General features: G+C 39.9%; 1 protein-coding gene across 1 annotated transcript in view; it reads right to left on the bottom strand.

Annotated features, from left to right (window-relative positions):
• Positions 1 to 16,851, bottom strand: part of SORCS1 (sortilin related VPS10 domain containing receptor 1) — a 705,676-nt gene that overhangs the window by 230,883 nt on the left and 457,942 nt on the right. The window contains 1 exon segment of the mRNA XM_078151070.1: positions 9,019 to 9,177. Within this exon segment, the coding sequence (XP_078007196.1) occupies positions 9,019 to 9,177 (159 nt within the window).

The following is a 16,851-nucleotide window of genomic DNA, read 5'->3' as shown; positions in this document are numbered from 1 at the left end:
TTTTCCCTACCAAGTCCTTTTGTGGACAGATTTCACGAAGTTTTGACAGAGCCTTGGAAAGCAGGCCAAAGCTTGATTCAGTGACCCAACTAGAACAAGATCTCATCCAAATGCCTGCACAAAGGCTGGAGTTGCCTTCCAGGTCCCTCGCGACGCCTGCCATTACCTCACTGTCCTCAGTGGGAATCAAAATCTGTCCTGCTTCAGGTACTGTCCTGCTGGGAATGGCTAAAGCAAAGCCATGGCTTTCCCATCAAGTTGGGATATCAGGATCCTTTTCTCTTTGCTGGTTTTTCTTTCAGTCACAGCTGCTTTTTTGTTTTCTCTCTTTTAAAATGTTTCCCAACACATCCTGTTTAGTGAGGTGTTTAAAACAGAGTGAGAGATGCCTTTGGAGGCACAGTTTGTGCACTACTTTATTGCCAAATTAAAATAGAGATGTAATCTGGCAGACATAGCCCACCACTAAACCTTCCTTGGGTGGTTTCCTGTGTAGTAGCAAGAAAGATGTTCAAAAAAGAGTGGAGGTGAAGGATTATGTCTCCTATCTCTTTCTCAGTGTCCAAATGCAAAGAAAGGAAACAGCTTTTTATCTGGATGCTTGGTTGGCCTACAGCTTAAGTGCACAAGATGAAAGTGGGAGGAAAAACAAAACTCTCATTGCATTCTTTATAAATATTCAGAACTATTCCATAGCTTCCAGTCCTGGGTGGCCCATTGTTCCTTTGTGAAGGGTCTAACACGATGAGTCTAGCTTTGTTCCAAGCATCCTTTATCCTACCCCCTTCTCAGATTTTGCTGGCATTTACATAATGTCTTTTTTTTCCTGGCAATGCAAAGACATTTTGAAAAGAATTTACACAGTGGATTAGGGGGCTGTGGACTCCAAATACAAGCATCCATCAGCCATCCTACAAAGAAAGATCATCAGGAGAATGTTTGAGCTTGTTGGTGAGTAATTATGGTGATTCAAGTTTCCTGTTCAATTCAGAGAGCCACCAAATCCCCTCAGCCAAGAGGAAACTACCTGATTACAGAACTCTTGAATGGGTCTGTTCTTAGACCTTTATTCTTCCTTAATAATAAGAGCTGACATTTTCATAACGCAAAACAGTGAAAAATCAAATTTAATCCTCAAAAACAAAACAAAATGGTGACAGGTTCTTCAAGCATTATTATCTCCATTTTACAGATTAAAAGTTAAGACTCAAGTTAAATTGGTTTGGCCATAGATGATCTCACAGCTAATAAGTGTGTGAGGTGGAATTTAAACCCAAGTCTCTCTCTGAGTATTCATTATATTTCGTTTTAAAACACCAAGGAATCAATGCAAGAATCCTTAATCTGGGGACCAGGGTAGATTTCAAGGGGTCTCTGAACTTCACTGAGGAAAAATAGGATTTTTATTTTCACTAAGCTGTAACTAAAATTTCTCATTTCCTTTCATTATGAATTTAAAACAACAAGAAGATTATTTTGAAAGGGGCTTTGCAGATCTTTATCAGACTGTCCAAGTGCTCCATGAAACAAAAAAAGGTAAATGACCACTACCCTAATCTTTCCCATGAACAATAATTACTGGCTATGCATGCCTTGTTTCACAGGGTGACTGTACTAGTCAGATGATCCCAGGTTCTACAGTTGTAACGGGCATTCAAAATCATCTAGATAGATGTCTCCATTTTACAGATGAAGAAACTAAGTCTGAGAAAAGTGAAGTGACTTGAGAAAGATCAAATAGAAAAAGGTTCACTTTTCAAACATCTTCTGTAGGCTGAGGCATCCAAAAGAAATCAAGAACATGCATCTTTCCACCATCATCGGTAGCTTTCAGTCTCGGAAGCTTGAACTACAGCCTAATTTGAGAAGGAGGAGGAAAAAAAAGGGGAGTAAGAAAAAGGGGGGGAAAGCAATAGCAGGGTAATGGGTTAAAGGGGAAAAAAAGAACCAAAGACTCCTACAGGGAAAGGAATCTTACAAATCATTCAGTCAGATCCCAGCATTTTATTGATAAGGAAACAGAGGCCCAGAGAATTCATATAATTTGTTTGAGATTACCTAGAGTCTAACTCCAAATCCAGTACTCTTTCCACTATGCCACATTAAGGATGGGGGCATGTGCATGCATGTGAGAGAGAAAGAGAGAGAGAGAGAGAGAGAGAGAGAGAGAGAGAGAGAGAGAGGAGGAGAGAGAGAGAAGAGAGAGAGAGAGGAGGGAAGGAGAGAGAGAGAGGGAGAGAGAGAGAGAGAAAGAGATATGAATGCATATAGAAATGAAGACAGGAAAGGTAAAGAGAAAGAAAAGGGAAATAAAGAGAAGTAACGAAGGAGGCATACACGTAGAGGAATATTTTGTTTAGGTCTAGCCTTCAAGGAAGTTTCTTATTTGCTTAAGAGGTGCCTAAAGGCAACACCCCTCTTCCGCAAACTTGGATCTTTCTAGTCACACTGATCTAGCAGCAAATTCCAAAAAGCTGAGACCAGATATTGAACTGTGGGTTCTGCAGCAGGAGTAACAGTATTGGTGCCTGTCATGAAGAACTGAAGACATTTATTCATACAGCTTAAGTTTGTTTTTGTTTTTTTTTCCCCTCTTCATTGGGCAATTAGCTGTCAGCTTCCCCCATCAAGGACATCATTGACGTTTCCTAGTGCAGGGCCGTCGCATCTCATCAGTGCTAACAGCCCTGTTGTTCATGGGTGATTAACAGCTATTGTTTCTGTGTCACTGACCCACCTGCGTGGGCACAGCACAGCCCCACTCTGGGCTTGGCATCCACTGGATGCAGCACAATGGGCTTCAAGACTAAATACCCTAGGAAAGAGGAACAGTTCCCCAGAGGCATGTCGTCCCCAAGGAAACGCCCCAATTCACAAGCTTAGGTTCCGTGGCCTCATATCACCTGTATTTAGGCTATCTGATTGATACAGGCCCAAGCTGGCTGTGTAATATAGCCAGCATTTTATAGTATAAAATAATATATAATAATAATATAAAATAAAAATAAGTAAACTTGGAATATTTTCTATATACCCATTCCTCAGAAGAATTTAGCAATAAGGTTGGTTTCAGATAGCATCAGTACTCATTTGTAATCTATCATTTACCCCATAGTTCTTACCACCCTTGGACTGTTCAAATGTTTCCAAAACTATTTTCATGTCTTCAGTTTCTCTTTCTCCAATTCTCAGGACTTTTTCAAAACCTTTAAGGGCTCTCCAATCTAATTCAACACACACACACACACACACACACACACGTGTGTGTGTGTATACATATATATATGTATACACACACATATACATACATATATATTTTTAAATAGCAATTAAGTACCTACTACGTGCAAAATGTGAGTTGAGGTAGTGTGGTGGAATGGATAGAGAGCAGGCACCAGATGCAGAAAGACCTGGGTTCAACTCCCACTTCTGGCACATACTGGCTGGGTGATAATTGGCCAATTAATGAATCTACCAGTACATCATTCATCTCAATGAGATGATAAATTGCAAAACATCTGTAGATTTCCATTGGTAAAAGGTACTTCTTCCCCAGGAGTCCCCTTTACCAAGGAAATAACAGGTCTACACAGACGTTTTTACAATAGTCTGGGCACTGGGTGATACAAAAGTAAAGACCAAAAAGAAGAGCCTCTGTCCTCATGGAGCTTACATTCTATTGAAGAATAAAATGTAACATAGTATAACAGGAACATAAATGGATACGTACATACTTGTTTATTTGGAGAGAAAGAAACGAGTAGTAAGAACAAGCACCAAGGGGATCTATCAGGATAAACTGTGCATTGAAGGAAGCTAGAGGTTCTTGAAGAGGCAGAGATGACAAGGGACAGCATTCCAAGTGTGAGGGACAGCCTGTTCAGAAACGCAGGATAGAGGGAGTGACGTGTCACAGGGGATGAGTCAGATGAGATCATTCGGGACGACGTGCTGGAGGCACATCACAAAGTGCTTGAAATGCCAAATGTGAGGGATAGAGAAGAGTTAGGGAGAGGGAGAGAGAGAGACGTTGGTAGGGAGAGGGGAGAAGGTGACCATTCAATAATTCCAAAAGGTCAAAAAGGATGAGGATTTTATCCTTCTTTGTAAGGATCATGGTACCCGAAACAAGTCTAAGCAGTGAAATGCAGTATGAACAGCTGTGGTCTTAGAGTCTGAAACCCTGGGTTAGAATTCTAGCTCTGCTACTACTATCCATGTGACACTGGGGAAATGAATTAACCTCAGTTTTCTCTACTGTAAAATGGCAACATTTGTGCTGCCACAGGGATGTTATGAGGACCAAATAAAATGATGTATGGAAAGCATGCTGTGCCTATAAAGCACTATATAAATGTGAACTACTTATTTTTGCACATTGGAGCCACCCTGGTTTGTAAAATACAATTTGGCTCATTTGACCTACACAAGTTTCCTATCCTATAAAACTGAGAGGCAATAGGCTATCATAAATGAAGTGCTGGACGTAGATTCAAATCTTGCCTCAGAAACCACAGGATCCTGAACATGTCATTTAAACTCTCAGGGCCTCAGTTTCCTCATCCATAAAGTGAGAGGGATGGACTTAGTAACTTCTAAAGTTCCTTCTGCCTCTAAGTCTTCAATCACATAATCCTGTGTGATTGAGTGATAAGAATATGATTGAGTGATAAGAATGGTGAACTAGGTGATCTCTAAGGTTCCTTTCAGCTCTAAATCATATGACTTTAACCCTGAAACAATAGTAATTACCCCCATTCTAGGGGAGAGGAAACTAAGACCTAAATCATAGAGTGAGTTAAATTAATGACTACTTGACTAGCACCTCCAAATCTCCTGACTCTTAACTGAGGTCTGTGGTCAGTGCATTATATCAGATCACTGGATAATGGGAGTGCAAAAACAGGGGACCATGGCTTTAGAACAGGAAAGCACATTAGATCAAATAGTCCAGCACCCTCAACTTACATAGGAGGAAACTCAGTCCCAACGAAAATAACTGATGTGCCTAAGGTCACAGAATTAAATAGCAGAGCTTGGATTAAAATTAACATCAGCTAGATTCTAAAATCCAGCACTCTTTTCATTCTACCAACCATGAAGGTTTATACTTTTATATGCCTCCTCCATTAGAGGTACAGAATTATAACTGGAACTTGTAAACCTTCTCCTTCACTGTTTCACTATTAGAAGGAAGAATTTCAAGGACTGATTAATATAATGAAATGGGCTGAAGGAGAAATATTCAATCTCCTGTAGCACTGGACCTGCTTTTCACTAACTGCACAACACTGGACCAGATGGACCACGGCTTTGCTCTAGGAATGAAAATCAGGCATTGTGTTCATTGGTCTGCTAGAAAATAAAATGCTAATTGCAAATCTTCTCTATTTTTAGCCTTGACATGCATTTTATTTGGCACTAAGGGCAGTATAAATCCTAAGAATTTCAATCTGCTTTTCCCAGAATCCTAGCACCAAAATAGTCCCCAAGAGATCATCTAACCACTTCTCTAGCTTCAGGCAATAAGAAACAAATACAGCATCCTGGGCAGAATGAAATCTACTCTTTTCCTTGGAATCATCTGTCCATATTCTCCCTACCAATCCTTATTCAACACTTTCTTTGAGGTAAAGTTCATAATTCCAATTTCCACTAAAGCCCTTATCTGATTATTCACATTCCATTGTCATCCTTCCTTAACTTTGTATCCTCTACCCCCACCCCTACTTCCATATGCTATCCCTTCTTCTGTATGTTATATAGGCCAAGTCAAGTAAGCAAGCATTTATTGAGTACCTCTTATATACCTGGCACCACACAATGTACTGTAGATACAGAGAAATGGAAAATCAAACAGTCTCTGCTCTCAAGGTGTCCGTAGTCTAACGGGAGAGACAACATGTAAACAACTGTATGCACAATCAGGCTACAGACAGCAAAAAATGAAGCTAATCTTGGAGACCAATCTATTATTCACTGGGTTATACTCTGCTTAGCTTTGAATTATTGTCAACCTACTTAGGGTATACTTTCGTCCTGTTTCCCAAATTAGCTTGTGAGCAACCTCAAAGTAGCGACTGAGTGTTTAACTTCAGTGACATCACAAAGATACTTCCAACCTACCAAATATTCAGCAGGAGCTTAATAAATGCTCACTGCCTTACAGAATATAACAAAAGAAATCTTGAAGATGTTCCAGTCCAGTCCCCTTCATTTTAGAAGAGCCAGGTAAAGGAAACAGTTTTTCTAAGGTTATACTGCTAATAGTGTCAAATCTGAACAAAATTCAAGACTTTGGTTCCCAGCATTATCCTTCCAAAAAAAACAAAAAGAATGGGAGGAACTCCATCTTCAAGGACCTCCTGGCAATTACGAACCTCCTTTGGTCACTTATTTCATTATTTATAAGCTCTTTCCACTGATATTCATCAGCTCTAACTTCACCCAGTCACTCTGTAGCTTCAATGATCAAGAACCTAGGACAATCTAGAATGAAGTTGCCCCTAAGTCCTAAGAGAGAAAAATCAACAAAGTTATTCCATTGTTAATTGTCCTCTCTGAAGCGCTGTGATTCTGACCTGCAGGCCATATGGGTAAAAAGTCACTTCTGCTACTTCTCAATGCTCATTAATCCCTATCCACTTCAGCGCTATTCTCCAATTCCTTTGTTCTCACTGGAACGACTTATTCTTTTATTAACTAGCAGCTAGGTGCCCCAGTGAAGAGCGCTAGATGTGAAATTAGGAATACTTGGGTTCAAATCTGATCTCAGACACTTACTGGCTATGTGACCCTTGACAAATCACTTAACCTTTGTTTGATTTAGTTTCTATGTCTGTAAAGCAGGGAAAACAATTGCACCTATCTCCCAGAATTATGAGGAACAAATGAGCAAACAATCATAAAGCACTTAGCATAGTAAATGTTAGCTGCTACTACTACTACTATTAATATTATTATTATTATTAACCAGTGTCCCATGGTACAATTAAAAGCACTGGATATGTACCAATGGACTTGAGTTCAAAACCTGCCTGGGCCACTTAATGCTGGGTGACCCTGGGCACGTCACTTAGCTTCTTTGAGCCTCAGATGGCCCCTTAGTTCCCTTCTACTTCTACCTCTGAGTTAAATCTTGTGATTCTTCATGTTAGACTTCCTCCTCTCACATTCCTCCCATATTCTTGGAAGCACAGAAACTTGGCTCTTCCCAGAAAACATGGCATCCCTGACTACCTTCCCCAGTGCTGGATGTCCCTTCCTTGGTGCTTTGTGAACACATTACTCCAGAAGGAAGGGTTGGCATATTATATGCTCCTTGAGGACATTTTTAGATGCTTCTTTTCTGCTGTCACTCAGTAAACTCTCTGCCCACAAGGTTCTCACCATCCATCTACATCACTGGCTAAATAGTTTTCCTACTGACCTCCAAATAAACTCTTAGTTAGGGACTTCAATATTATCTATTGATGTCTGCTAAAAGAAAAGGAAAGAAAAAAAGAAACAAACAAAATCTGAACTACTAGTAATCAACTTCTTCAACTCCCATAATTAGTAAATTTATACTACTGCAGCCACCCAAAGAGATGAACAATCTTTGGAGCTCAACATTGCCACCTCTAGTGACTGTATCCAACCCTACTCCCTCTGTCCCTCATTGCCTGAGTTTATCTCTGCAGCATGTCTCATATCTGCTTCCTCTCCGAACATATGACCTAATTCATACCCTTATCACTTCTTACCTAAACTACAGCCTTGGCTTTCTTCCTAGTTTCTCTTCTCTGCAGCCCATCCCTCTTTGCAGCTCCTTCTGGAGCGATGTGTCCACAAAGCACCAAGGAAGGGACATTCAGCACTGGGGAAGGTAGTCAGGGATGCCATGTTTTCTGGGAAGAGCCAAGTTTCTGTGCTTCCAAGAATATGGGAAGAATGTGAGAGGAGGAAGTCTAACATGAAGAATCACAAGATTTAACTCAGAGGTAGAAGTAGAAGGGAACTAAGGGGCCATCTGAGGCTCAAAGAAGCTAAGTGACGTGCCCAGGGTCACCCGGCATTAAGTGGCCCAGGCAGGTTTTGAACTCAAGTCCATTGGTACATATCCAGTGCTTTTAATTGTACCATGGGACACTGGTTAATAATAATAATAATAATAATAATAGTAGTAGTAGTAGCAGCTAACATTTACTATGCTAAGTGCTTTATGATTGTTTGCTCATTTGTTCCTCATAATTCTGGGAGATAGGTGCAATTGTTTTCCCTGCTTTACAGACATAGAAACTAAATCAAACAAAGGTTAAGTGATTTGTCAAGGGTCACATAGCCAGTAAGTGTCTGAGATCAGATTTGAACCCAAGTATTCCTGATTTCACGTCTAGCACTCTTCACTGGGGCACCTAGCTGCTAGATGGACTTCAAAATTCTTTTCAGCTCAAAACTATAATCCTATAGGACAGAAACTACTTTGGGTTTTGCCTTTGTAGCTTGAATATTTAGAAGAGTGACTAACATAATTATCAATTAACAGATGCTGAGGGGATAGATACTAGGATAGGACTGAATCTGTGATTCCATTGATACAGGAAAGTCTCAGTGGGGAACTTCCTCCATGGAAGTAGGTCTGTACTTTCTCTACCACTTACAGTTTTAGAATGTTGCCTAGAAAACTGAAGGTTAAATGATTTAGTCAGGGTCACAGAGCCAGCATGCATCAGAAATGTTGCTTGAACCCAGGTCTTCCTGGCTCTAAGGCCAACTCTCTATATACTATGCCATGCTGCCTCTCAATAATTTATTGAAATAAATTAATTCTAGAATCTATCAAAGGGCCATTTAACTGAATCTCTTAAAGAAGCTAAACCCTATCAACAAAATCTTTCCTCAACTCCCCACCTTTCCCTGCCAGGGCACTTGGCACAAAGTTCAAGCCTCTATAAAGAACTAAAGAAATCATAAGACAGGAATCTGGGGAAAATTTAATATTGGTCTTTTACTTCAGTCTCAAAACAATGCACTCACCTTTTGGTCTTGACTATATGCCAGGATCCAGTCCTCTTGCTTGGGATGGAAAAGTAGGCTTTGGATGTAAAAGTTCAGCCGATACTTTTGATAGGTTGCCCCTTCATCAGAACTGATCAATAAACTGCTCTCAATCTCCGGGTCTGTGAGTAGCATGATCTGTAGGGGTGGGGGGAAAACAAAAACCAGAAAATCAAACCTACCTTAGGAAAAGGAAAAGGTTTGAGTCAAATAAACTTTGAGGAGAAAGAAGAAAGACCAAATGTCCTTGACCTAAAGTAAACTCAAGACCCCTTCTGTTCCAGCCTCCTTTCAGGCACAACTAGTAACCAGGATATTTAGGCTAGAAGCAGGGGAAGAGAATGAGAATGGCAGTTCCATTCTTCATTGGAGTACTTAGAGAAAATCAGAACTGAAAGGCTCCTAGTACTTCATTTTACAGATGAGTAAGTTGAGGCCCACATATAGAAGGCAATTAAGCTAAGTCAAAGGGCAAGTTACTGGCAGAGTCAAGACCAAAACACAGATCTCCCCTCTCTCAGGACTCTCACCATTGCAACATCACATTTCTTTTCAGTGTTTTTTTCCACAATGAGATTGCTTTGCTTTACCAAATAAGGCCTTTACGCCTCTTGTTCTTCCCATATAGTTTTATCTTTTCTTCTTCATGTAATAAAAATATTTGCTGCATTAGGTTATATGATGTACATGATGAGGGGGAGAGGAAAGGATTTTTTCAAGACCTGTTCTAATTCAAAATTCATCAACAATTCACCAAGCTATCCATTATACATAGAACATACATCAGCCCTAGAGGAAATACAAAATTTAAATAAATTTTGTTCCCTGCTCTTATGGAGCTTACAATCTAAAAGGAGAATGAATAAAATGCATAGCTAACTATGATACAGAGTAAGTGCATCATAGTCTCCACTCTGGGTGGAGTCCTAAACTTGCAGAGGTGACAATAACTGTCTTTCTTCACCATAACTGGGAAAGTTGTTCTTCATGTTGTATTTGTAGTAGAAAGACAGCTATCTTAGACTGGATTAATAAAGGAATAGTGTCCTGAATGAGGGAAGTCCTGGGTACATTGTACTTGGCTCTGGTCAGGAAAAAAAAAATCAATGATGATGTTCAGTTTGGGTTGTAGCCATTTAAGAAAGTGACTGACATACTCAAAAGCATGCCCAAATGAGAGTGATCAGGATGGTGAAGAGGTACCAGAACATGCCTCATGAAGATTATTTGACAACAGGGCATGCTTAACCTAAACAACAGGAGAATCTGAAGAAAATAAAATCAAAAAGTTTCAGAGTTAGAAAGGCCCTCAAGGGCCATCTAGTCTAACCCATAGCCCAAAAGAAGTATCATAAAATCAAGCCAGGATTATGCTGGAGCCAGCTCAAACCAGCTCACGAGAGCCAATTCTTCAATTTTCAGTGTGAGCATTTACACTTTTGAAACTGACAAATGCTATAAATCGGAGCTTGATGGTTTAGGCTTAAGAAGATGTGATGGAGAAAATGTTAATAATTCAGTAAACTTAAAAAATGCATACCCCCTCCCACCTGCCAGGAAAGCCAGCTGTTAAACATTGTATAGCACACCTCTGAATCTATTCCACTATAATATACCTATCAAGTGGACATCCAGTTCTCTCTTAAAGATATGCTGGCTATCTTAAAAAATCCATGAAAAGCTGTCAGGTTGAAAAGAAAATGAATTTGTTTTGCTTGGCTCCAGAGGGCAGATCTAGTAGCAAGAGAGAAAGCTACAGAGAAACTGATTCATGTTGAAGACAAAAGCTATTTACTAAGAATTTGAGTCATCCCAGAGCGAAGTGGACTGCCAAGGAAGGAGTAGATTCCCCATTACTGGAAGTCTTCAAGTAGATGCTTTAAGACTCCTTATTAACATTTACAGGAACTGAACTAGAGGACTCGGAAGTCCGATCTACCTCTTAGATACTATATTTTGGTGGTTTTGCCCTTTCCTGTGTCCAGGTGTGTAAATAAGTCAACTACCCTACGCCTCAGACAACTCTTTTTCTGAATTGTAATCATCAATGCACCAAAATGTTGTAGGGGATTGCTTGTTATCTTGTACTGTGTACTACTTGCTTCTGCTAGTTCTTCAGTCTTGTCTGTACAACTAAATTGTTAATTTCTCAGGAGCAAAATACATTTCTTCTACTTATTTAATATCTCCTACTGTACCTTTCATAGTGCTGGGCAGCCGACATCCTTATATACCAAAAAAAATAATTGTTTTTGTGGTGTGATTTTGGTGGGGGTCCCAAGAAGGTCCTCATTTCTACTTCTATCTCCACATAATGCCTAAAATTCCAGATTCAAGATATTCCTTTGATTGAGAATTCATTCCCCCTTGTAAGCAGGAAGTAGTCATCAACCATTTTTGCCTTAAAGCAACTGAGTTGAACTCCTCCCCTATGAAGGGTAGAGAAAGGAAACTAGCATTTGTTAAATGTCTACTATATGCCAGATTCTCTTCTAAACACTTTAAAAATATCTCATTTGATCATCACAACAACCCTGGAAAGTAGGTGCTATTAATATCATCTTCTTTACAGTTGAGGAAACTGAGGCAGAGGTTAAATGACTTTCCCAGAGTTAAACAGGAAGTATCTGAGGCTAGATTTGAACTCAGGTTTTCTTGACTTCAGCTTTAGCATTCTACTCACTGCAGTACCTTAACTGGCTTCAGCCACTCCCTGGGACCAGTCAATGTTGTGAGGCAGGGGCTATATAGGAAGGTGATACTGAACAAGCAGGCTAATGGCAAGCTTTGGATAATTCCTACTTTTCCTAAGACTGGCCACGCCTGGGCACAAAGGTTATTAACTGACAATGTGAATAGAGACCAATTGTATCCCAGGGGAGAGCATTCCACCAGTAAACTCAGCAGCTGGTTTCAGCATCTAAGTAGCCTTTGGATTAAGCGCTGCCTCCTAATGGCTAACCCCTATTCTCCAAGGGGCTGTTTCATGGCATTTCTTCTTGGCCTGTTTATTCTGCATAGCGTCTGTCTGTCACGGTAAATCTGTTTCAGCCTGTTGGCTTAAGAGCACTGTTAAAGGCTCTGGGCTCAGTGGACTGTGTTTAACACACTCATTAAAATAATAACCCAAAACTGCAACCACTTGTGTACATTTGAATGATAAAAATCGAGATGTTGAGTGGGAACAGTCAGAAGTGATAGAGCAGATGATTGATTGATTGAAAGGCATGCTTAGCAGAATTCAGGAAAGCCAGGCATGCCTGGCTGCCTAAAGAACACAGAATCATAGACCATTTGGGTTGGGAGAGTCCTTGCAACCATTTTTGAAGAAACTTTCTTATTTTAAAGATGAAGAAATATGTGTCAGCAAGGTTAACATCCACTAAGAAATTTATGACCGCAAACTCAAGGTGAACTAAGTGAAATTCATTACCTTCCTTCCAATATGTCCCCTGCCTTTCCCAAAAGCCCCATTTATGTAAATGGCACAAACACTTACCCAAGAACCCATAATTAAAACCCTAAACTTGTTCCTGATCCATTAGATACCAGAAAATGCTACATGTTTCCAGCATCATGATATTTCCTATTGGGTTAGGTCAGTCTCTCCATAGACCATGCGGACCATGTTGCTAGTTTTACAACAGGTAAGGGATTGGGGAGGATGGGATGGGTGCTACCATTAAGTCTTTTTTTCTTCTGATTTTATGCCTCTAGAAATTTCTGACACACTGCTGCTGCATCATTAAGTCTCCATGAGTCTGCTTTTACCCAGTGGAAATGTAACCCTCAATGAAGTCTCTAGATGTATGGCCTATTTTGGTGCTCACGACTTCTGCCCCATCCACTTATGAATTGGCATGCAGTGTGTTTGTTTCAGAGAAGGATGAGCAATGTGCCTAATGTGTGGCTATATGAAGAGAAATCACTGCAGTCACAGGGTTAAAGATTACCAGCCAAGGACACAGACTGTTCCAGGAAGAGGAAAAAGAAAAAGGTGGGGGAAGGGAGGCAATGTCATAAAAAGAGCATCACACCAGGCACACACAGAGCTTTCAAAAGCATTTGGAGGCAATCGTATTAAAAACTCAGGATAGTTAGTGTCACCGTGTAAAATGTTATGCTGTCACCGCAAATGGCACATGAGGCTCATATATAAGACAAGCTCAGCCGGAGCTGTGTTTATGTTTTCCAGGATGAATTTAAAGCATTGTCCATGTCTTCCTACCCCCTCCTTCCCCAGCAGCAGGATAGCAGAAGAAGAGTAGTGTGGGTGTCAACTCCGTGGAAGGCTGGATGGAAAACACACCAAGGAACTGGGATTTTAATCACCTCTCATTCCATAGTCCAATGACAATATTGCTCTCCAATGATAAATTCTCACCAAGTTACACACCTCTGTCTTGTACTCACTAGGCAACCATTGTCCCCTCACTGGCTGACTGTCACAAAGACAGACATCAGGTGATCTGCTAAGTATAAACTCACATGGCTTCATTAAAATCTATCGCACACATTAAGCAAGGCCATTTAGATGTCTCCTAAACTAGCAGGCATACATCCAGGAGATTTCATATTTGCTAGGATATAAAAGCTGTCATATTTTGAATAATGAATATGCCATCAAATGATCATATTGTTTTGTTTCTCAAACCACAATTAACAATAATGTATAACAACCTTCCCCCACTACCGCCAAAAAGTAATTTCCATGATAATATGGAAAGGCTCAATTTTATAGAGCACCTATTGACTGAGACAAGGTGAATTTTTCTTCTCTCTGTTTCCGTATTTTTCTTTAAGCATGCTCTGTTCCTATCTCTTCTAGTGTCTACAAATCTCAGTAAAATATTAATCATGCCACTCCTGGCCAACCAGTCCACGCAAATCAAAACCCTGGGCCCTACAGAATATCTCCCAAATCATATTGGTTTCTATCCTGGTAATCTGATGCTATTAATGTCCTGATAAATGCAGCTGTGTCTATATGATGTCATACATCCAGGTAAAATTGGAAAAGAATAGGCTCGTTGACTAAATTTTTCTAAGTGTTGCTTAGATCATTCAATTCAGGTTAATTCTTTGGCTTTCTCTGGATGATGTCTGTACAGGTACAAAAAGTTCCATAAAGTCCTCACCAGCAGCCTCAAATATTGATGGGAGTCTGACATCCTTGAAAAGTCAGTGAAATCTTCCCTGTCCCCTTTCCTTTCTTCTTCCTATTACAACTGCCTTGGTGGGTGGGGATGGTGGAGAATCTGTACTGAGCAAATTTGAGTCATTCAGTGGTTCAACTGCCTAGGTGGGTGGGGATGGTGGAGAATCTGTACTGAGCAAATTTGAGTCATTCAGTGGTTCATTTTTAAAGCCGCCCCCAATCAATCCGCTTGTGTTCAGTAACACTGAATAGGCCATAGTCCAAGAGGAAGAACCTAAACAAAGCATTCTGAGTCTTTCATTCTCTAGAGTAAACGTAGCCACTCTTTGGATACCTTAGAGAAACACCCCACAAATTTACAATCTTTGGCAATTTGATCTGGGCTGAGAGGAGATAACCTTCCTATTCTTCATGAAGAAAGAACCTGCTAAGAAAATTAAGCACAGGTCTAGTGCCCTATCTGTTCTTCTTCAAAAAACAAACCTTTATTAAGACTTTATTAGTTAATGCCCGTATACAAAAATGAATTGCCAATTAGCCTTCCCCAAACAGGCCTGGCAGGACCTCTACTGGTAAAAACTTTAGCAGGAATTATTTGAGATTTTGTCCCTTTTTCAAAAACTTTTAAAAAGTTAAAAGTATTTTCCAATTCACACTTTCCAACCATTCAAACTAGTTCTCTTCTAGCATGATTTAGTTCCCATAACCCTTTATAATAATAATTTTTATTATTATGACATTTGGAGCTTTTCAATTCTTGAATATTATTTTACTAACTACCACAAATCCAGGGACCTAGCCAAGAGGATTTGACTAAAAGGTTAACAAAATCTCTGAGATGCTAGTCCTTTTTTATTCCTGACTTTTTTTCAGAATTCAGAACCTCCTTTCCTCATAGCACTGCTTCACCATTTAAATGGCACACAAGGAAAAGGGTGCTAACTTGATGAAGGATCTGGACTCCAGTTCCAGATCTGCCACTCCTTAGAGATTCCACTTTCTTTGGCTCTCCATTTCTTCATCTGTATAATGGGAATAATAATGGCTAACTTGTGTTTTTATCAGACCATTGTAAGGATCAAAGGAAACAACGAATGGAGAAGGTTTTGTAAACAATAAAGTGCTATGTCAACATAAACTTTTTTATTCTTTTACTTTTTCTCAAGCGCCAATGTGAAGGAGGTTTTTCTCTGAAATAAGGGAGGGTGTAGACAAGGGGAAGATGCAGAGTCAAGCAAGGAAGCTCATTATTCTTTGCTTCGATCAGTCCCACAAGTCTTTAGAATGAGTTTACTTATGCCTTGTACAGTGTGCAAATGCTGCCCTCAGTGAAGTTTTAGATGAATTGTTTTTCATGGAAAGTCAATAAAGGCGGCAGAGGCTCCACATCCAAACTCCAAGCACTCATTCATCACCGGCTGTGGGAAAAAGAAGAAACTTTGCTTGCTTTTCAAGAAAGTGCTAAATGAATATGAAATACAATTTATAGAACTCAAATTCATTGCCTTTTCTTTTTCTACTCTCTTTTCATTTTTTTATGTATTGTTCTTTCAGCTCAATTGACAGCAGGATGTCTTTCAAAATCAAGCATGACTTGCCTTTGTCTGACTTGTTCCAAACATAACAGCATGTGGCTAAAGCATCTGAGTCTATGAATGGTGAGAGATGCTATTCTAATGACGCCAAGGCCAAACAGGGACTCTGCTTTGGGCATCCATACTGAAAGATCACTTCCAACCTCTTTCAGGGTCCTGGAGTGCTATCTCTCTGAGAAGTCTCCCTTGCCTGATTAATCCCACTCTGCCTAAGATTTCAGCTCTCAGCATTTACCCCTACATGTATTACAGCTCAGGAAGTTCCACCTTCCTTCCTTCCTACACAAAGGTTCTCTTTGACCTGATGAATCATCTCAGTCCTCGTGCATGCAGCTGTGTGGCCTTTCCGTCTGTATCTAGGTTAAAACTGTCATCTTTGAGTGTTAATCAACAGGCAGACTAGACTATAGCTGTCTGATTTGTTCTGTATAATCTTAACCCCATTCCAGGTGCAGACAGGCACATAATAAGGACTTTGGATGATGATGAGAGTGCAATGGGGCAAAACAAAACAAAACAGCAATAGTAGCAACCTGGGTCCTGATCTATCACTTCATTTAAACGACACAGAAAACATTTTCCATCTATAAACAGCCTAAGTGGCTATTTGCAAACTTTTGGCCTCAAAATTAAAAAAAAATAAATTAAACAAAACATAAGCAGAGTGAGTAATTTTCTGACCAAAGTGGGCAGGAAATTGACTAATATTGATACATGTTGAGCATTAATGTTTTCCATCCCAGTCAAGGAGGTGAAGGAACACTCTAAAGGCCTATCAAAGTTAGAGACTGCCCCACAATGACCCTTGAAAAGGAAATCAGAAAATATAGATAACTAGAGAGATATACTGTATTGTTGTTCATTCATTTCAGTTGCATCCAGCTTTTTATGACCAGATTTTTTTTTGTTCTGTTTCTTTTTGTTGTTGTTGTTGTTGTTGTTGTTGTTTGTTTTGGCAAAGATATACCATTTCCTTCTCTAGCTCATTTTACAGATGAGGAAATGAAGTAAATGCGGTTAGGTGACTTTCCCAGGGTCACACATCCTGTAAGTGTCTAA

Source organism: Phascolarctos cinereus, unplaced genomic scaffold, assembly GCF_003287225.1.
Source record: "Phascolarctos cinereus isolate Bilbo 61053 unplaced genomic scaffold, phaCin_HiC Scaffold_3;HRSCAF=262, whole genome shotgun sequence".
NCBI classification, from domain to species: domain Eukaryota; kingdom Metazoa; phylum Chordata; class Mammalia; order Diprotodontia; family Phascolarctidae; genus Phascolarctos; species Phascolarctos cinereus.
This window is presented reverse-complemented; position numbering and strand designations above follow the sequence as displayed.